The 17,253-nt window shown below is 44.2% G+C and overlaps 1 protein-coding gene across 3 annotated transcripts in view; it reads left to right on the forward strand.

The window, feature by feature from the left end:
• Nucleotides 1-17,253, forward strand: part of LOC106572423 (protein phosphatase 1 regulatory subunit 12B) — a 39,640-nt gene that overhangs the window by 16,238 nt on the left and 6,149 nt on the right. Inside the window, exons 6-11 of one of the 3 annotated variants that reach the window (XM_045696176.2) lie at nt 13,984-14,000; nt 14,240-14,369; nt 15,322-15,426; nt 15,742-15,792; nt 16,103-16,153; nt 16,673-16,765. In XM_045696176.2, coding sequence (XP_045552132.1) covers nt 13,984-14,000; nt 14,240-14,369; nt 15,322-15,426; nt 15,742-15,792; nt 16,103-16,153; nt 16,673-16,720 — 402 coding nt within the window. In that variant the 3' untranslated portion in view covers nt 16,721-16,765. Of the gene's footprint in view, nt 1-13,983; nt 14,001-14,239; nt 14,370-15,321; nt 15,427-15,741; nt 15,793-16,102; nt 16,154-16,672; nt 16,792-17,253 lie in introns of those variants that run through there. The other 2 variants (XM_014146599.3, XM_014146597.3) reach the window with 2 other exon arrangements.

Here is a 17,253-nt window from a genome sequence, read left to right on the forward strand (position 1 = left end):
CTTTGCACCAAAGTACGTTCATCTCTAGGAGACAGAACGCGTCTCCTTCCTGAGAGGTATGACGGCTGCGTGGTCCCATTGATTTTCCCTTGATTTCAAGCAACAAGGCACTGAGTTTGAAGGAAGGCCTTGAAATACATCCACAGGTACACCTCCAATTGACTCAAATTATGTCAATTAGCCTATCAGAAGCTTCTAAAGCCATGACATCATTTTCTGGAATTTTCCTAGCTGTTTAAAGGCACAGTCAACTTAGTGTATTTAAACTTCTGACCCACTGGAATTGTGATACAGTGAATTATAAGTGAAATAATCTGTCTGTAAACAATTGTTGGAAAAATTACTTGTGTCATGCACAAAGAAGATGTCCTAACTGACTTGCCACAACTGTAGTTTGTTAACAAGAAATTTGTGGAGTGGTTGAAAAACTAGTTTTAATGACTCCAACCTAAGTGTATGTAAACTTCCGACTTCAACTGTATATCAGCTGCAGATTAACTAGGTCTTTCCTTGCAGCGCTGGACCACATAACTGGACAATAATCAAGATTAGACAAAACTAGATCCTGCAGAACTTGCTTTTTGGAGTGTGGTGTCAAAAAAGCAGAGCATCTCTTTATTTCAGCCAGACCTCTCCCCATCTTTACAACCCTTGAATCTATATGTTTTGACCATGACAGTTTACAATCTAAGGTAACGCCATGTAATTTAGTCTCCTCAACTTGTTCAACAGCCACACCAAACATTACCAGATTCAGATGTCTAGAACTTAAGAAATTATGTGTACAAAATACAATGCTCTTAGTTTTAGAGATGTTCAGGACCAGTTAATTACTGGCTACCCATTCCAAAACAGACTGCAACTCTTTGTTAAGGGTTTCAGTGACTTCATTAGCTGTGGTTGCTGATGCGTATATGGTTGAATCATCAGCATACATGGAGACACATGCTTTGTTAGGTAACCTGCCTAAATGACTACCGACCATGACTCACATCAACACCATTATCCCAGAAACCCTAGACCCACTCCAATTTGCATACCGCCCCAACAGATCCACAGATGATGCAATCTCTATTGCACTCCATACTGTCCTTTCCCACGTGGACAAAGGAACACCTATGTGAGAATGCTATTCATTGATTACAGCTCAGCGTTCAACACCATAGTGCCCTCAAAGCTCATCAATAAGCTAAGGACCCTGGGAATAAGCACCTACCTCTGAAACTGGATCCTGGACTTCCTGACGGGCCGCCCCCAGATGGTAAGGGTAGGTAACAACACATCCGCCATGCTGATCTTCAACACAGGGGCCCCTCAGGGCTGCGTGCTCAGTCCCCCCCTGTACTCCCTGTTCACTCATGACTGCACGGCCAGGCACGACTCCAAAACCATCATTAAGTTTGCCGATGACACAACAGTGGGCCTGATCACCGCCAATGACGAGACAGCCTATAGGGAGGAGGTCAGAGACCTGTCCGTGTGGTGCCACAACAACAACCTCTCCCTCAATGTGATCAAGACAAAGGAGATGATTGTGGACTACAGGAAAAAGAAGATCGAGCACGCCCCATTCTCATTGACGGGGCTGCAGTGGAGCAGGTTGAGTGCGAACGGCCCAGTACATCACTGGGGCCAAGCTTCCTGCCATCCAGGACCTCTATACCAGGCGGTGACAGAGGAAGACCCTAAAAATGGTCAAAGACTCCAGCCACCCTCGTCATAGACTGTTTTCTCTGCTACCGCATGGCAAGCGGTACCGGAGCACCAAGTCTAGGTCCAAGAGGCTTCTAAACAGCTTCTACCCCCAAGCCATAAGACTCTTGAACACCTAATCAAATGGCTACCCAGACTATTTGCATTGCCCCCCCTCTCCCCCTCTTTTACACCGCTGCTACTCTCTGTTGTTATCATCTATGCATAGTCACTTTAATAACTCTACCTACATGTACATTTCACCTCAACTAACTGGTGCCCCCGCACATTGACTCTGTACCGGTACCCCCCTGTATATAGTCTAGCTATTGTTATTTTACTGCCGCTCTTTAATTACTTTTTGCTTTTATTTCTTATTATTTTCCGTATTTTTTAAACTGCATTGTTGGTTAGGGGCTCGTAAGTAAGCATTTCACTGTAAGGTCTGCACCTGTTGTATTCGGCGCATGTGACTAATAACATTTGATTAGATTTGTTTAATGCCTCAACTATCCAGTGCCTCCGCACATTGACTCTGTACCGCCACCCCCCCTGTATATAGTGTTATTTTTTACTACTGCTCTTTAATTACTTGTTACTTTTCTCTTATTCTTATCCGTATTTTTGAAACTGCACTGTTGGATAGGGGCTCGTAAGTAAGCATTTCACTGTAAGGTTTCACCTGTTGTATTCAGCGCATGTGTCTAATAACATTTGATTTGATTTGATTTGTCAGGTCATTGGTAAAAATAGAAAAGAGTAGAGGGCCTAGAGAGCTGCCCTGTGGTACACTACACTTTACATGTTTGACATTAGAGAAGCTTCCATTAAAGAAAACCCTTTTAGTTCTATTAGATAGATAGCTCTGAATCCACAATATGGCAGAGGTTGAAAAGCAATAACACATAAGTTTTTTCAACAACAGGTTATGGTCAATCATATCAAAGGCTGCACTGAAATCTAACAGTACAGCTCCCACAATCTTTGTATTATCCTTTTCTTTCAACCAATCATCAGTCATATGTGTCAGTGCAGTACATGTTGAGTGCCCTTCTATATAAGCATGCTGAAAGAATTGTATTTGGTCAAACACTATTTTTTCCAACAGTCTGCTAAGAGCTGGCAGCAGGCTTATAGGTCTGCTGTTAGAACCAGTAAAGGCTGCTTTACCACTCTTGGGTACCGGAAGTACTTTGGCTTCCCTCCAGGCCTGAGGACAAAGACTTTCCTCTTGGCTCAAATTAAAAGACTTATTAGCCACTCCTTTTGCCCCATCTCTTTTAACCATACCGTTTTTCAATCCCTCATCAATCCATGGAGCCTTAACAGTTCTAACAGTCAGTTTCTTAACAGGTGCATGTTCAACAATAATTGGAAGAAGCAATTTCATAAATGTATCAAGTGCAGCATCTGGATGCTCCTCATTAATCACATCAGACCAACAAATATTTTTAATATCATCCACATAAGAGTCACAGCAAAAAATGTTGTATGATCTCTTATACACTATTTTAGGCCCAGCTTATGGAACTTTGGCTTTCCTGGATATAGCCACTATATTGTGATCACTGCATCCAATGGGTATGGATACAGGTTTAGAACAAAGTTCTACAGTATTAGTAAAAATATGATCGATACATGTGGATGATCATGTTCCTGTAGTGTTTGTAAACACCCTGGTAGGTTGATTAATAACCTGAACCAGATTACAGGCACTGGTTACAGTAAGAAGCTTCCTCTTGAGCGGATAACTTGATGAAAGCCAGTCAATATTCAGGTCCCCAAGAAAGTAGACCTCTGTTTACATCACATACACTATCAAGCATTTCACACATATTATTTAGATACTGACTGTTAGCACGTGGTAGCCTATAGCATCACCCCAAAAGAAAAGGCTTTAGATGTGCCAAGTGAACCTGCAACCACAACACTTCAATAACACTTGACATAAGATATTCTCTAAGCATTACAGGGATATGGCTCTGAATATATACGCAACACCTACCTGCATTTCTGTCTCTTCTATAGATGTTATATCCTTGTATTGCTACTGCTGTGTCACCAAATTAATTATTTTAGTGAGTCTCAGAAATGGCTAATATATGAATGTTATCTAATGTTAGCAAGTTATTGATTTCATGAACCTTATTTCGAAGGATACATATATTAATCTGGGCTATTTTCAGCCCTTTCCTGGGTAGCTTATCAGAGATTGACATAATACTGAAAAGAGCAAACAAAGCAAGAGAAAAAAATATACTTTCAACAGTACATTAATCAATTGGTGTGTGTGTGTGCTGCAGGGTTGAAGCTACGAAACCACTACCACAATACTGACAGTACCGTATCATGACCCCCCCCCCCCCCCCCACTACCACAATACTGACAGTACCGTATCATGACCCCCCCCCCCCCACTACCACAATACTGACAGTACCGTATCATGACCCCCCCCCCCCCCCACTACCACAATACTGACAGTACCGTATCATGACCCCCCCACTACAGTATTGTATCATGACCCCCCCCGCTACCACAATACTGACAGTACCGTATCATGACCCCCTCCCCCCCACTACTACAGTACCGTATCGTGACCCCCCCACTACCACAATACTGACAGTACCGTATCATGACCCCCCCCCACTACAGTACCGTATCATGACCCCCCCCACTACAGTATTGTATCATGACCCCCCCCACTACAGTATTGTATCGTGACCTCCCCACTACCACAATACTGACAGTACCGTATCATGACCCCCACCCCCCCACTACTACAGTACCGTATCGTGACCCCGCCACTACCACAATACTGACAGTACCGTATCATGACCCCCCTCCCCCCCACTACAGTACCGTATCATGATACAGTACTGACAGTACGGTATCATGACCACCCACTAACACAGTATTGTATCATGACCCCCCCTGCCCCACTACTACAGTACCGTATTATGACCCCCCACTACCACTTTACTGACAGTACCGTATCATGACCCCCCCACAACCACAGTACTGTCAGTACCATATCACGACCCCCCCATACTACAGTACCGTATCATGACCCCCCACTACCACAGTACTGTCAGTACCATATCACGACCCCCCCATACTACAGTACCGTATCATGACCCTCCACTACCACAGTATTGTATCATGACCCCCCCCACCCCCCACTACTACAGTACCGTATCATGACCCCCCACTACCACAGTACTGTCAGTACCATATCACGACCCCCCCATACTACAGTACCGTATCATGACCCCCCACTACCACAGTATTGTATCATGACCCCCCCACCCCCCACTACTACAGTACCGTATTATGACCCCCCACTACCACTGTACTGACAGTACCGTATCATGACCCCCCCATACTACAGTACCGTATCATGACCCCCCACTACCACAGTATTGTATCATGACCCCCCCACCCCCCACTACTACAGTACCGTATTATGACCCCCCACTACCACTGTACTGACAGTACCGTATCATGACCCCCCACAATCACAGTCCTCCAATGCTGTCAGGAGAACTCCAAAGAATACAGTCACTGTTTTGTCCATCCTTTTCTTTTCATTAACTGTACTTTTCCCTTCTCATATATATCCACAGTGAGCTCAGGCATTAAGTGTCCATGATGTCAGCACAGCAAAAAGCCCATATTGGCAATATTTTCCTGGGAGAAAAATGGAAGCGAGAGATAAAAATCTCCAGAAGGGCACGTCGCTGTTGGTGTGATATTAGAACTCTCCTCATTGTTTAGGATGAAAACCTGGTGTATTTCTTTCTGCAAAAGTGTTGTGTGCAGCACAGCTGCAGACATTAAGCAACAGGCCTTGACTGTAAACAAGCAAGCACATCTGCCTCCTCAGAGGCAATGCTTCATGTCACACTTCGGACAAGACGAGAGATTTGGCCAGAAGTCCTACCTCCTCTCAGTACTTGGATGAGGAAAACTCTTCCAAGTGAGATGAATAATAACCCAAAATGGGGAGGTTCTTTAGTTGTTTACTCATATCAGTAATTCCTTAATTATATCCAGAAATGGCTGGAGAGAATGAAGAGGTGGAAGGGGGAGTGAAAAAAGGTAGAGATCTGCAGTGAATTGCTGGGAAAGCAATATAGGCTTTTATGGTTGTGTGTACAGTACAGTAGCCCATGGTCATTCCGTTGGGGTGAAACTAACTCATATTTTCCAGTGGGGTGAATGGGCAGTAGTCCAGGCAGGCGGCCTATGGGATGAGAGGGTGAGAAAGAAGAGAGAGGAGGGCTGACCATTAAAGGGGTCCTTCAAGAAATGAAACACTTTTCAGAGCAATAAGATCAAGCGCAGTCTGTCTGTGATAGGCTTTGCATCAGAGCTGGGACTCAGTCAGGAGCTGATTAAAAAGCATAGGTAGTGTGTAGGAGGGAGTGATGCTGATGGTTTTACAGGCTGCATAGAAGGGAGTGCTGTTAACTGGGGATTGTTTATATTGGGAGTGTACTAAGGATCCCAGTCAACACCCAACGCATGTACTGTCCAGTACAGCAGCACATCCCCAGCTTGCTGTGTGGTGGTTGGTCGTGACGAGTCGTAAACCAATTGGCCATGTGTTTACACAGAGCCCACAGTGCAGTTCAGGCACGCACCCGTTCAGCACAGGCCAGTTCCATTAATCTAAGGCTGTGCTGTTATTTCTACCCTGGTGGAATGTCTCCCCAGTCAACTGCTAGGCCTTATGGAGCCTCAAATGTAGATTCTGGTGCTTTGTAAATAAATAGAGCGAGAATTTTGACCAGGCGCAGTGCCAGCAGGTGCCCATCATATCTCTATCTGCTGCCCTTTCAGGATTGCCTCCTGGTAAGTCAGAAGATAGAGTAGGTTTCTGTAAGTTTACAATGTTTCATGATGCAAACACATTGTAAATCAATTAGAAATAAATGTATTTGACAAGAGTGAAACAAAACATTTAGGTAATTCCTCTCTGTAATTCGTTAAACCCTGCTCTGTGAAATAGATCCCACTTGTCTGACGTCCGAGCCTGGCCTGGCTCACTGTAAGGCTAATGGAGCTAAAATGGAAGGAGATTTAGAAATGTCACAATGGATGTTTCTGCATGACCTAGATCTGTGGTACTGTGTTCGGGTACCCCAGCTATCTCCAAGCCAGCAACAGGGGGTACTTGAAAAGGACTACTGCATTTAGTGTCTTGCTGTGCTTTAAGTGATTATCAAGCCATTTTTATCAATGTAATAATCTTTATGGAGACTTGCTGGCCTGGTCGTGGTCGTTCTGCGGCCGTATACCCCGCAAACCTAGAATAGTCCTGTCCACTCCTGCTCTAAAATACATATTTTCTGGATGTTAAATATAGGTTCATTTTAGTTTCTAAATGAAAGGTTAAAAGACGTCTTTTCCGGATGTTGAAAATACATATTTTCCGGACGTTGAAATCATATTCATTTTAATTTCTGGCTGAAAGTTTGCAAAGCTGTCATCAAGGCAAAGGGTGGCTACTTTGAAGAATCTCAAATATAAAATATATTTTGATTTGTTTAAAACTTTTTGGATTACTACATGATTCCATATGTGTTATTTCATAGTTGTGATCTCTTCACTATTATTCTACAATGTAGAAAATAATAGAAATAAAGAAAAACCCTTGAATGAGTAGATGTGTTTAAACTTTTGACTGGTACAGTACATCAATGTTTGGACCAAATCAAGGCCGGTCTAGACTGAACCAACTCTGAACCAAACATAGACGTCTATGTTTTGGGCAAATCAAGGCTGATCCAGACCGGACTGGACCAAAAATCAACGTCTGTGGAAATCAAGGCCGGTACGCACCGCAAAGGAAAGCGGTCCAAAAGACATTTAAGAAATTCCTCTCTGTAATTCATTAAATCCTGCTCTGTGAAATAGATCCCACTTGTCTGACGTCCGAGCCTGGCCTGGCTCACTGTAAGGCTAATGGAGCTAAAATGGAAGGAGATTTAGAAATGTCACAATGGATGTTTCTGCATGACCTAGATCTGTGGTTTCCAAACTATGGTACATGTTCGGGCTCCCGAGCTCCCGGGTCCCCCGACTCCCGAGTGGTGCTGCGGTCTAAGGCACTACAGACCCTGGTTCGATTCCAGGCTGTATCACAACCGGCTGTGATTGGGAGTCCCATAGGGCGGCACACAATTGGCCCAGTGTCATCCGGGTTAGGGTTTGGCCGGGGTAGGCCGTCATTGTAAATAAGAATTTATTCTTGACTGACTTGCCTAGTTAAATAAAGGTTAAAAAGATGAAGAAAAAAAAACTATAAAAAAATCTCCAAGCCAGCTCCATGTGGTAAAAGGACTACTGCATGTAATGTCTTACTGTGTTTTAAGTGATTATCAAGCCATTTTTCACAGTGTAAGAATCTTTATGGAGACTTGCAGTCCCGGTCAAGGTCGAATAGAATAGAATAGCCTGTCAGTGAAACTGTGTATAGGTTGTCAAAGACATGAAACCATCCAGTGTTAGTGTTGTATGAACAGTTTATCAGAGCGCTCATCCGGCCTTTTCCATCCTTGGACCTTCTTCATCAGAGTTTACTGGGTCTCTCTGTCCCTGGATGGAGACTAACACATGACCGCATAAGGCCAGGCAGCTTTAGCAGTGCTGTATAAACATTCACAGAGGAGAGGAACGTCTCTCATGGTGCGCCTAGAATTTACTCCCCCTCTAAAATCCATGTGGCTGTTACAGTGTATGAGCCTCCTAATAAAGACCAGGCATTTAGGTCTGCTTCTGCTCTTGGTTTGTCCTGCATAGATTCACAACAAAGCTTTAAAAATCAGATGAACAACATCTTGTATCACAACGCCTCTACTCTTTCTAAAGATCTAATTTAACTGTACAGTATATAAGAATATGAATATGTATATGCACTCAGCGGCAAGATTATTAGGTACACTACCCAGTTCACGAAAATGGTTCACTCTTACAGACAGTGAGTCATGTGGCCGTGGCTTGCTATATAAAGCAGGCCGACCGGCATCGAGGCCTTCAGTTAAATCAAATCAAATTTTATTTATCACATGCTTCGTGAACAACAGTAAAATGCTTACTTACAGGCCCTTCCGAACAATGCAGAGACATTTTTTACATCTATAATAAAAAAAAAAAAAATAAGAGGAATAAATACACAATGACTAATGATAACTTGGCTATACTGGGTACCAGTACCGAATCGAGGTGCAGGGGTACGAGGTAATTGAGTTAGATATGTACATATAGGTAGGGATAAAATGACTAGGCAACAGGATAGATAATAAACATTAACAGCAGCGTATGTGATGAGTCAAAAGAGAGTGCATAAAGGGTCAATGCAGATAGTTTGGGTAGCTATTGGTGTACTATTTAAGTAAATATTTAGCAGTCTTATGGCTTTGGGGTAGAAGCTGTTCAGCCTCCTGTTGGTTCAAGACTTGGTGCATCGGTACCGCTTGCTGTGCGGTAGCAGAGACAACACTCTACGTACAACTTGTGTGGCTGTAGTCTTTGTACATTTTTTGGGCTTTCCTCTGACACAGGGAGCTTGGCCCCAGTGCTGTACTGGACCATACGCACTACCGTCTGTAGCGCCTTGCAGCCGGATGTCAAGCATTTGCCATACCAAGAGGTGATGCAGCCAGTCAAGATGCTCTCAATGGTGCAGCTGTAGAACTATTTAATCTGAGGGCCCATGCCAAATCTTTTCAGCCTCCTGAAGGGGAAGAGGTGTTGTTGTGCCCTCTTCACGACTGTGTTGGTGTGTTTGGACTATGATAATTCCGTAGTGATGTGGACACCGAGGAACTTGAAGCTCTTGACCTGCTCCACTGCAGCCCTGTCGATGTGGATGGGGGAGTGCTCGGTCCTCCGTTTCCTGTAGTCCACGATCGGCTCCTTTGTCTTGCTGACTTTGAGGGAGAAGTTGTTGTCCTGGCACCACACTGCCAGGTCTCTGACCTCCTCCCTGTAGCCTGTCTCGTCATCGGTGATCAGGCCTACCACTGCAGTGTCATCGGCCAACTTAATGATGGTGTTGGAGTCGTGCCTGGCCACGCAGTCGTGGGTGAACAGGGAGTAAGAACGCATCCCTGAGGGGTCCCCGTGTTGAGGGTCAGCGTGGCAGTTGTGTTGTTGCCTACCCTCAACACTTGGGGGCGGACTGTCAGGAAGACCAGGATCCAGTTGCAGAGGGAGGTGTTTAATGCCAGGGTCCTTAGCTTAGTGATGAGCTTGGAGGGCACTATGGTGTTGAATGCTGAGCTGTAGTCAATGAACAGCATTCTCACGTAGGTTTTCCTTTTGTCCAGGTTGGAAAGGGCACTGTGGAGTGCAATAGAGTTTGCATCATCTGTGGATCTGTTGCGGCGGTATGCAAATTGGAGTGGGTCAGGATGTCTGGGATGATGTTGTTGATGTGAGCCATGACCAGCCTTTCATGGCTACAGATGTGAGTGCTACGGGGCGATAGTCATTTATACAGATTACCTTGGCTTTCTTGGGCACAGGGACTATGGTGGTCCTGTGGGTGAAAACAGCTTTTATTCCCATTTTTTCACCTTTATTTAACCAGGTAGGCTAGTTGAGAACAAGTTCTCATTTACAACTGTAACCTGGCCAAGATAAAGCAAAGCAGTGTGACACAAACAACAACACAGAGTTACACATGGAATAAATAAACATACAGTCAATAATACAATAGAAAAAGTATATATACAATGTGTGCAAATGATGTAACACAAGGGAGATAAGGCAATAAATAGGCCATAGTGGCGAAATAATTCAAATATAGCAATTAAACACTGGAGTGATAGATGTGCAGAAGATGAGTGTGCAAGTAGAGATACTGGGGTGCAAAGGAGCAAAATAAATCAGATAAATAACAGTATGGGGATGAGGTCGTTGGATGGGCTATTTACAGATGAGCGATGTACAGGTGCAGTGAACTGTGAGCTGCTCTACACCTGGTGCTTAAAGCTAGTGAGGGAGATATGAGTCTCCAGCTTCAGTGATTTTTGCAGTTCGTTCCAGTCATTGGCAGCAGAAAACTGGAAGGAAAGGAGGCCGAAGGAGGAATTGGCTTTGGGGGTGACCAGTGAAATATACCTGCTGGAGCGTGTGCTACGGGTGGTTGCTGCTATGGTGACCAGTGAGCTGAGATAAGGCGGGGCTTTACCTAGCAAAGACTTATAGATGACCTGGAGCCAGTGGGTTTGGCGACGAATATGAGGCGATAGCCAACCAACGAGAGCATACAGGTCGCAGTGGTGGGTAGTATATGGGGCTTTGGTGACAAAACGGATGGCACTGTGATAGACTGCATCCAATTTGCTGAGTAGAGTGTTGGAGGCTATTTTGTAAATGACATCGCCAAAGTCAAGGATCGGTAGGATAGTCAGTTTTATGAGGGTATGTTTGGCAGTATGAGTGAAGGATGCTTTGTTGCGAAATAGGAAGCCGGTTCTAGATTTCATTTTGGATTGGCGATGCTGGACGGGCGGGCAGGTGTGGGCAGCAATCGGTTGAAGAGCATGCATTTAGTTTTACTTGCATTTAAGAGCAGTTGGAGGCCACGGAAGGAGAGTTGTATGGCATTGAAGCTCGTTTGGAGGTTAGTTAACACAGTGTCCAAGGAAGGGCCAGAAGTATACAGAATGGTGTCGTCTGCATAAAGGTGGATCAGAGAATCACCCGCAGCAAGAGCAACATCATTGATGTATACAGAGAAAAGAGTCAGCCCGAGGATTGAACCCTGTGGCACCCCCATAGCGACTGCCAGAGGTCCAGACAACAGACCCTCCGATTTGACACACTGAACTCTGTCTGAGAAGTAGTTGGGGAACCAGGTGAGGCAGTCATTTGAGAAACCAAGGCTGTTGAGTCTGCCGATAAGAATGTGGTGATTGACAGAGTCAAAAGCCTTGGCCAGATCGATGAATACAGCTACACAGTATTGTCTCTTATCGATGGCGGTTATGATATCGTTCAGGACCTTGAGCGTGGCTGAGGTGCACCCATGACCAGCTCGGAAACCAGATTGCATAGCGGAGAAGGTATGGTGGGATTCTAAATGGTTGGTGATCTGTTTGTTAACTTGGCTTTCGAAGACCTTAGAAAGGCAGGGTAGAATAGATATAGGTCTGTAGCAGTTTGGGTCTAGAGTGTCTCCCCCTTTGAAGAGGGGGATGACCACGGCAGCTTTCCAATCTTTGGGGATCTCAGACGATACGAAAGAGAGGTTGAACAGGCTAGTAATAGGGGTTGCAATAATTTCGGCGGATAATTTTAGAAAGAGAGGGTCCTGATTGTCTAGCCCGGATGATTTGTAGGGATACAGATTTTGCAGTTCTTTCAGAACATCAGCTATCTGGATTTGGGTGACGGAGAAAGCTTGTTGATGAGATGTCAAAGGAGAATGGCAAGAATCGCGCAAGCCAACAGGCAGACCACAAACTGGAAAATGAAGGTGCAATACAACAGTTGTGTGCAGAACGGCATCTCGGAACGCACAACTCATTGGCCCTTGTCACGGATGGGCTATTGCCGACAAATCCCAGTCATGCTGATGGCAGAGTCAGGATTTGGCGTAAGCAGCATGAGTCCATGGCCCCACCCTGCCTGGTGTCAACGGTAAAGGCTGGTGGCGGTGGTGTAATGGTGTGGAGAGTGTTTTCCTGGCACACGTTAGGTCCCTTGATACTAATTGAGCAACGTTTCCATGTCCCGAGGAATTCATGTTGTCAATATATTTATTTTATTTTTACTTTCATGAAATATTATCTGATGTTGTTCTTGTCTATAACTGTTCTGTACTCTGTTCTGTATTCTACATGTTATGTGGACTCCAGGTAGTGTAGCTGCTGCATGTGCAATAGCTAATATAATTGTTTTTCACAATGTAGTTTTGATGTAATGAACTACTTTTTCAAAGTAGCTTTAGTTTTCTAAACTATTTTTCCCCTTAGCTTTAGTGCAGCTCAACTTCTTCCAGTGTGGAGTAATTGGTAGCTTGGTAAACTATATTTTCAGAGCAGCTTCCCCAACACTGACAGACCAGTGTCATCCAGAGTGTTTCCAAACAGGATACGATCTAGTGTCCAGGGAATAAGCTGATCTGTTGTTTTATGTGTTTAAAGGAGTCTCTCACCCAGGCAGGAGAACAGCTCCTAATCTCAAAGAATGCAAGAGAACATGATATCTACGCAGAGATCACAAGGAGATCAAACACGATCTCTCTCTTTTTTTTCACAATTTCACTTTTTAGTCTGTACCGTGTCATGTCGTAATGTGCACTGATCAAAGATCAGCCACCATGGGTCATGTATATCGACTCTTGGCAAGGAACTTCCCAGCACGTAACAGATTGTCATAGAGGGCTCTTTCCATGCTATCAGATAGGCCTAGTCATTATTGAGTGCAGACAACCATATTTGGTGCCTGATTCACTAAGAACGGAGCGCACAGATGGAAACTGAAGATAAACATTTTGGACCTAATATAGTCTAGACTTTACACTTTATTTAAGTAAATGCCTCATATCTGTACACAATTTACCCAATGGAAAGGCAGTGTACATCTCAGACTAGGCCTTTGCAGCCATGCAGTCATCTAGTCAAGACCAGATCACGCCAAGCCAGTATGTGTCCCGAATGGCACGTTATTCCCTATGTCCCCATAGGGCTCTGGTCAAAAGTAGAGCTCAATATAGGGAATAGGGTGCCATTTGAGACACAGCCAGTATGATATCAGCAGCATGATGTACCCTGAGGTCATCACTTGGAGTCTCTCACCCAGTAAACTGGGGCCTTTAGCCGCATGATGTCATCTCTGCGCTGCAGGCATCTGCGTGGCAAGCACTCACTAAAAGATGAACAGGGTTTACAGGAGGATTACCTATGTGAACTCTGTCAGAGGAGGAGAAAAGAGCATGCAAGGTCCCGGTGAATTATATATCACAAGCAGATCACTTGTGTTGGCCTATGCAATCCCTGTCCTTTGGGATGCAAATCATCTGAACACATTGTGGGTTGGATGTCACATAAAGTTTCTATTTTCTTCTTCATGGTGTCCTCATGGAAAATGTTTTACTCTGTCTGAAGTCTCTGGTTGATACTTCATACAAATGAAATGTCTCAGATTCAGCCACTGTGCTGGTTCTAACCAGTATGGTATTGTAAATAAGTCAAAATGATTTCACAGATGCACTAAGAGCTATTTGTGATACATTTTCACACTTCACTAACATGTTTTTTCTCTGTTCATTTTCAGCATGACAGGGCATCAAGGTATGTACAGATTCAGATCTTCCTTCTCTTGCTTTCTTCTAAACCAGACTGCTATTTTAGTATTTTAGCTTCATGAGAAACACATACAGCACTCCAAAAAAAGATTTGTATGTCAGTGTTCCATCAATGTTTATATGTCATCTATGTCAGTGTTCCAACACTGTTGTAATGTCAGCTGTGTTTCTGGATGTTGTACACCACCACCCACTTAAGGAGCTGTGCTTCCTCCTTCCTCCCAGGTTGGACTCTGGTGGTGGGGACAGCAGGGCTGAACCTCTGGGCAGAACCAGCTCCTACACACGCAGGGAAACCAGATTGGCAGCGCTGAACAAGCATGAGGACGACACCAGCTCCAGGGATTACAAGAAGGTACTGTAGAACCCAGAAGGGAAACAGAAGATATCTATTTTTTATCTAAACGTATATAAACTCAACATGCAACCATTTCTAAGAATTTACTGAGTTAGAGTTCATGTAAGGAAATCAGTCAATTTAAATAATTCATTAGGTCCTAATCTATGGATTTCACATGACTGGGAATACAGATATGCATCTGTTGGTCACAGATACCTTACACAAATGGGCCTCACAATGGGCCTCAGGATCTCGTCACAGTATTTCTGTGCATTCAAATTGCCATCGATAAAATGCAATTGTGTTCGTTGTCCATAGCTTATGCCTGCCCATACCATAACCCCACCACCACCATGGGGCACTCTGTTCACAACGTTGACATCAGCAAACCGCTTGCCCACACGATGCCATAGATGTGGTCTGCGGTTTAGAGGCCAGTTGGACGTACTGCCTCAAAACTTGAGACATCTGTGGCATATTTTAGAGTGGCCTTTTATTGTCCCCAGCACAAGGTGCACCTGTGTAATGATCATGCTGTTTAATCAGCTTTTTGATATGCCACACCTGTCAGGTGCATGGATTATCTTGGCAAAAGAGAAATATTCACTAACATGGATGTAAATAAATTTGTACACAAAATGTGAGAGAAATAAGCTTTTTTTAAAATCTTTTATTTTAGCTCATGAAACATAGAACCAACACTTTACATGTTGCATTTATATTTTTGTTCAATATAAAATAAATAGATGCCATATGTACGTTTTTTTTCTCCCACATACAGTGTCATCCATGTTTTAATCAGGAGAGAGTTGTGTATGGGGCAAAAAGTGATCAATACCACTTCTTGTTGATTCACCTGATGCAGAGATATCAGAGCTGACCTATTGTGGGGAAAATGTTGCCACATGACAAGGTACTGTATCTCCAAGTGACATAAGCATTAACCTTTTGATTTGTTCTCTTTCAGATGTATGAAGATGCTTTGGCAGAGAATGACAAGCTCAAGTCCCGGCTGGATGACAGCAAACAGGAGCTGACCAAGATACGCACCCAGCTGGACAAAGTCACCCAGGTACAGTATAGTAGGAGTGCGTCTGATTGGCTGATAGAGTCCAGTAGAGTCCCTTCCCAAGCTCAGTACTGAGCACAACACTGAGACAGTCCCGCATAGCCTTCTGTCGACCATCTTAATTAAGTTCAGTATAGTTCACACGTCTCAACAGCATGCATATTGCATTTGAACAATAAATTGTTCAAGGCGACCGCAAGGTGATAAGAAAACGAGCCAGTGTATCCCCATCAAAGTTTTCAAAGTTTTATCCCATTTTAAGTCAACCCACTGTATATTTTTGTTCACTTTGTGATAACTGTGCACTCTGTCTTACAGAAACAGGACAGAATATCTGAAAGATCCACTGTACTTGAATCAGAGAAAAGGGTATCTATAACTTGTTATATATCTTGAGGGCTTCTCTTTCTTTGTTTTCTCAAAGCCATATGCCTCATATCCTTGATATCAACATTCCAATTCTCTTTCAATCCTGACAGCTTGATATCTACATGTCTACCACTCACGCTTTTTTTCTGATCTCAGTCTCTTTTTTCTGATCTTTTCCATGTCATGTTGGTGTCTGTCTGTTCATTCCAGTATGGGCTCATCATCATGTGTGGGAATGAAAAATAATCTTAAAGTCGATTGTGATTCTGACCTGAACTACCTGCTAAAACATTTCCCCTCCTCTCCTCAGGAAAAACAGGCTCTGGAGAAGAGGGTAACGGACATGGAGGAAGAGCTCAAGGTAAGGTCTCCACTGCAACAAGGAGGGAAGTCACTACATGGCCCTGCTTGGTTATTATAGGCAAACAAGTGATGATGAGGTTGAGGGAGTCCCACACCAAGCAGCACAGCCTGCCGTCTGTTGTGAGAGAGAGAGAGAGAGACAGAGAGAGAGAGACAGAGAGAGAGAGAGTGAGAGAGACAGTCTGTTCTGTCCCACACCAAGCAGACTGTTGTCTTTTGTTGGCTACACACTGACTGACCTAGATCCAGCTGAATACCAGGCTCCATCCAAGAGCAAAGGACCTGCTTATGTTAAGCATTCCTGCACTAATTGTGCATATTTAGCATTTCGAAGAGCGAGGGGCGAGAGAAAAACAGCAGCAGAATATCATTCAGGACTGAATAGATGTGAACCTCATGCAAGTGCAAACCACTTTTAGCAATAGCCAAAGGTTATGATGACAACTCAGTATGTGACACAGAGATGTGAGACGGAACAGAGTGTTTGACCCCATGTTGTGACTCCATGTTGCCTCAGCAGGAAGCTGCCCGAGTGAGAAATTTCCGTTGTGGGTACCAGCCCTGAACGCTGACCATGGGGCAGGCTGGCTCAAGGCCAGGGAGGACGGGGGGGGGGGGGGGGGGGGGGGGGGGGGGGGTTGACGGTGAGTGGTCTTGAATGGGAGCGAGAAGTGATTGACACCCGCTTGTCACCTCACCTCTAGAGACCTGGGCATGAACACATGCCTGCGCAGACAAACACACACATTGCCCACACACATACACACACATTGGCACACATTAGAACACATACACACTAGATGTGCATGTGCAGTTGAAGTCGGAAGTTTACATACACTTAGGTTGGGGTCATTAAAATTCTTTTTTCAACCACTTAACAAACTGTAGTTTTGGCAAGTCAGTTAGGCCATCTACTTTGTGCATGACACAAGTAATTTTTCCTTGTGAAGATGCTGGAGGAAACAGGTATCTATATACACAGTAAAACGAGTCCTAGATCGACATAACCTGAAAGGCCACTCAGCAAGGAAGAAGCCACTACGGTTTGCAACTGCACATGGGCACAAAGATTGTACTTTTTGGAGAAATGTCCTCTGG

This window comes from Salmo salar, chromosome 15 (assembly GCF_965601325.2).
Source record: "Salmo salar chromosome 15, fSalSal1, whole genome shotgun sequence".
Classification (NCBI taxonomy): domain Eukaryota; kingdom Metazoa; phylum Chordata; class Actinopteri; order Salmoniformes; family Salmonidae; genus Salmo; species Salmo salar.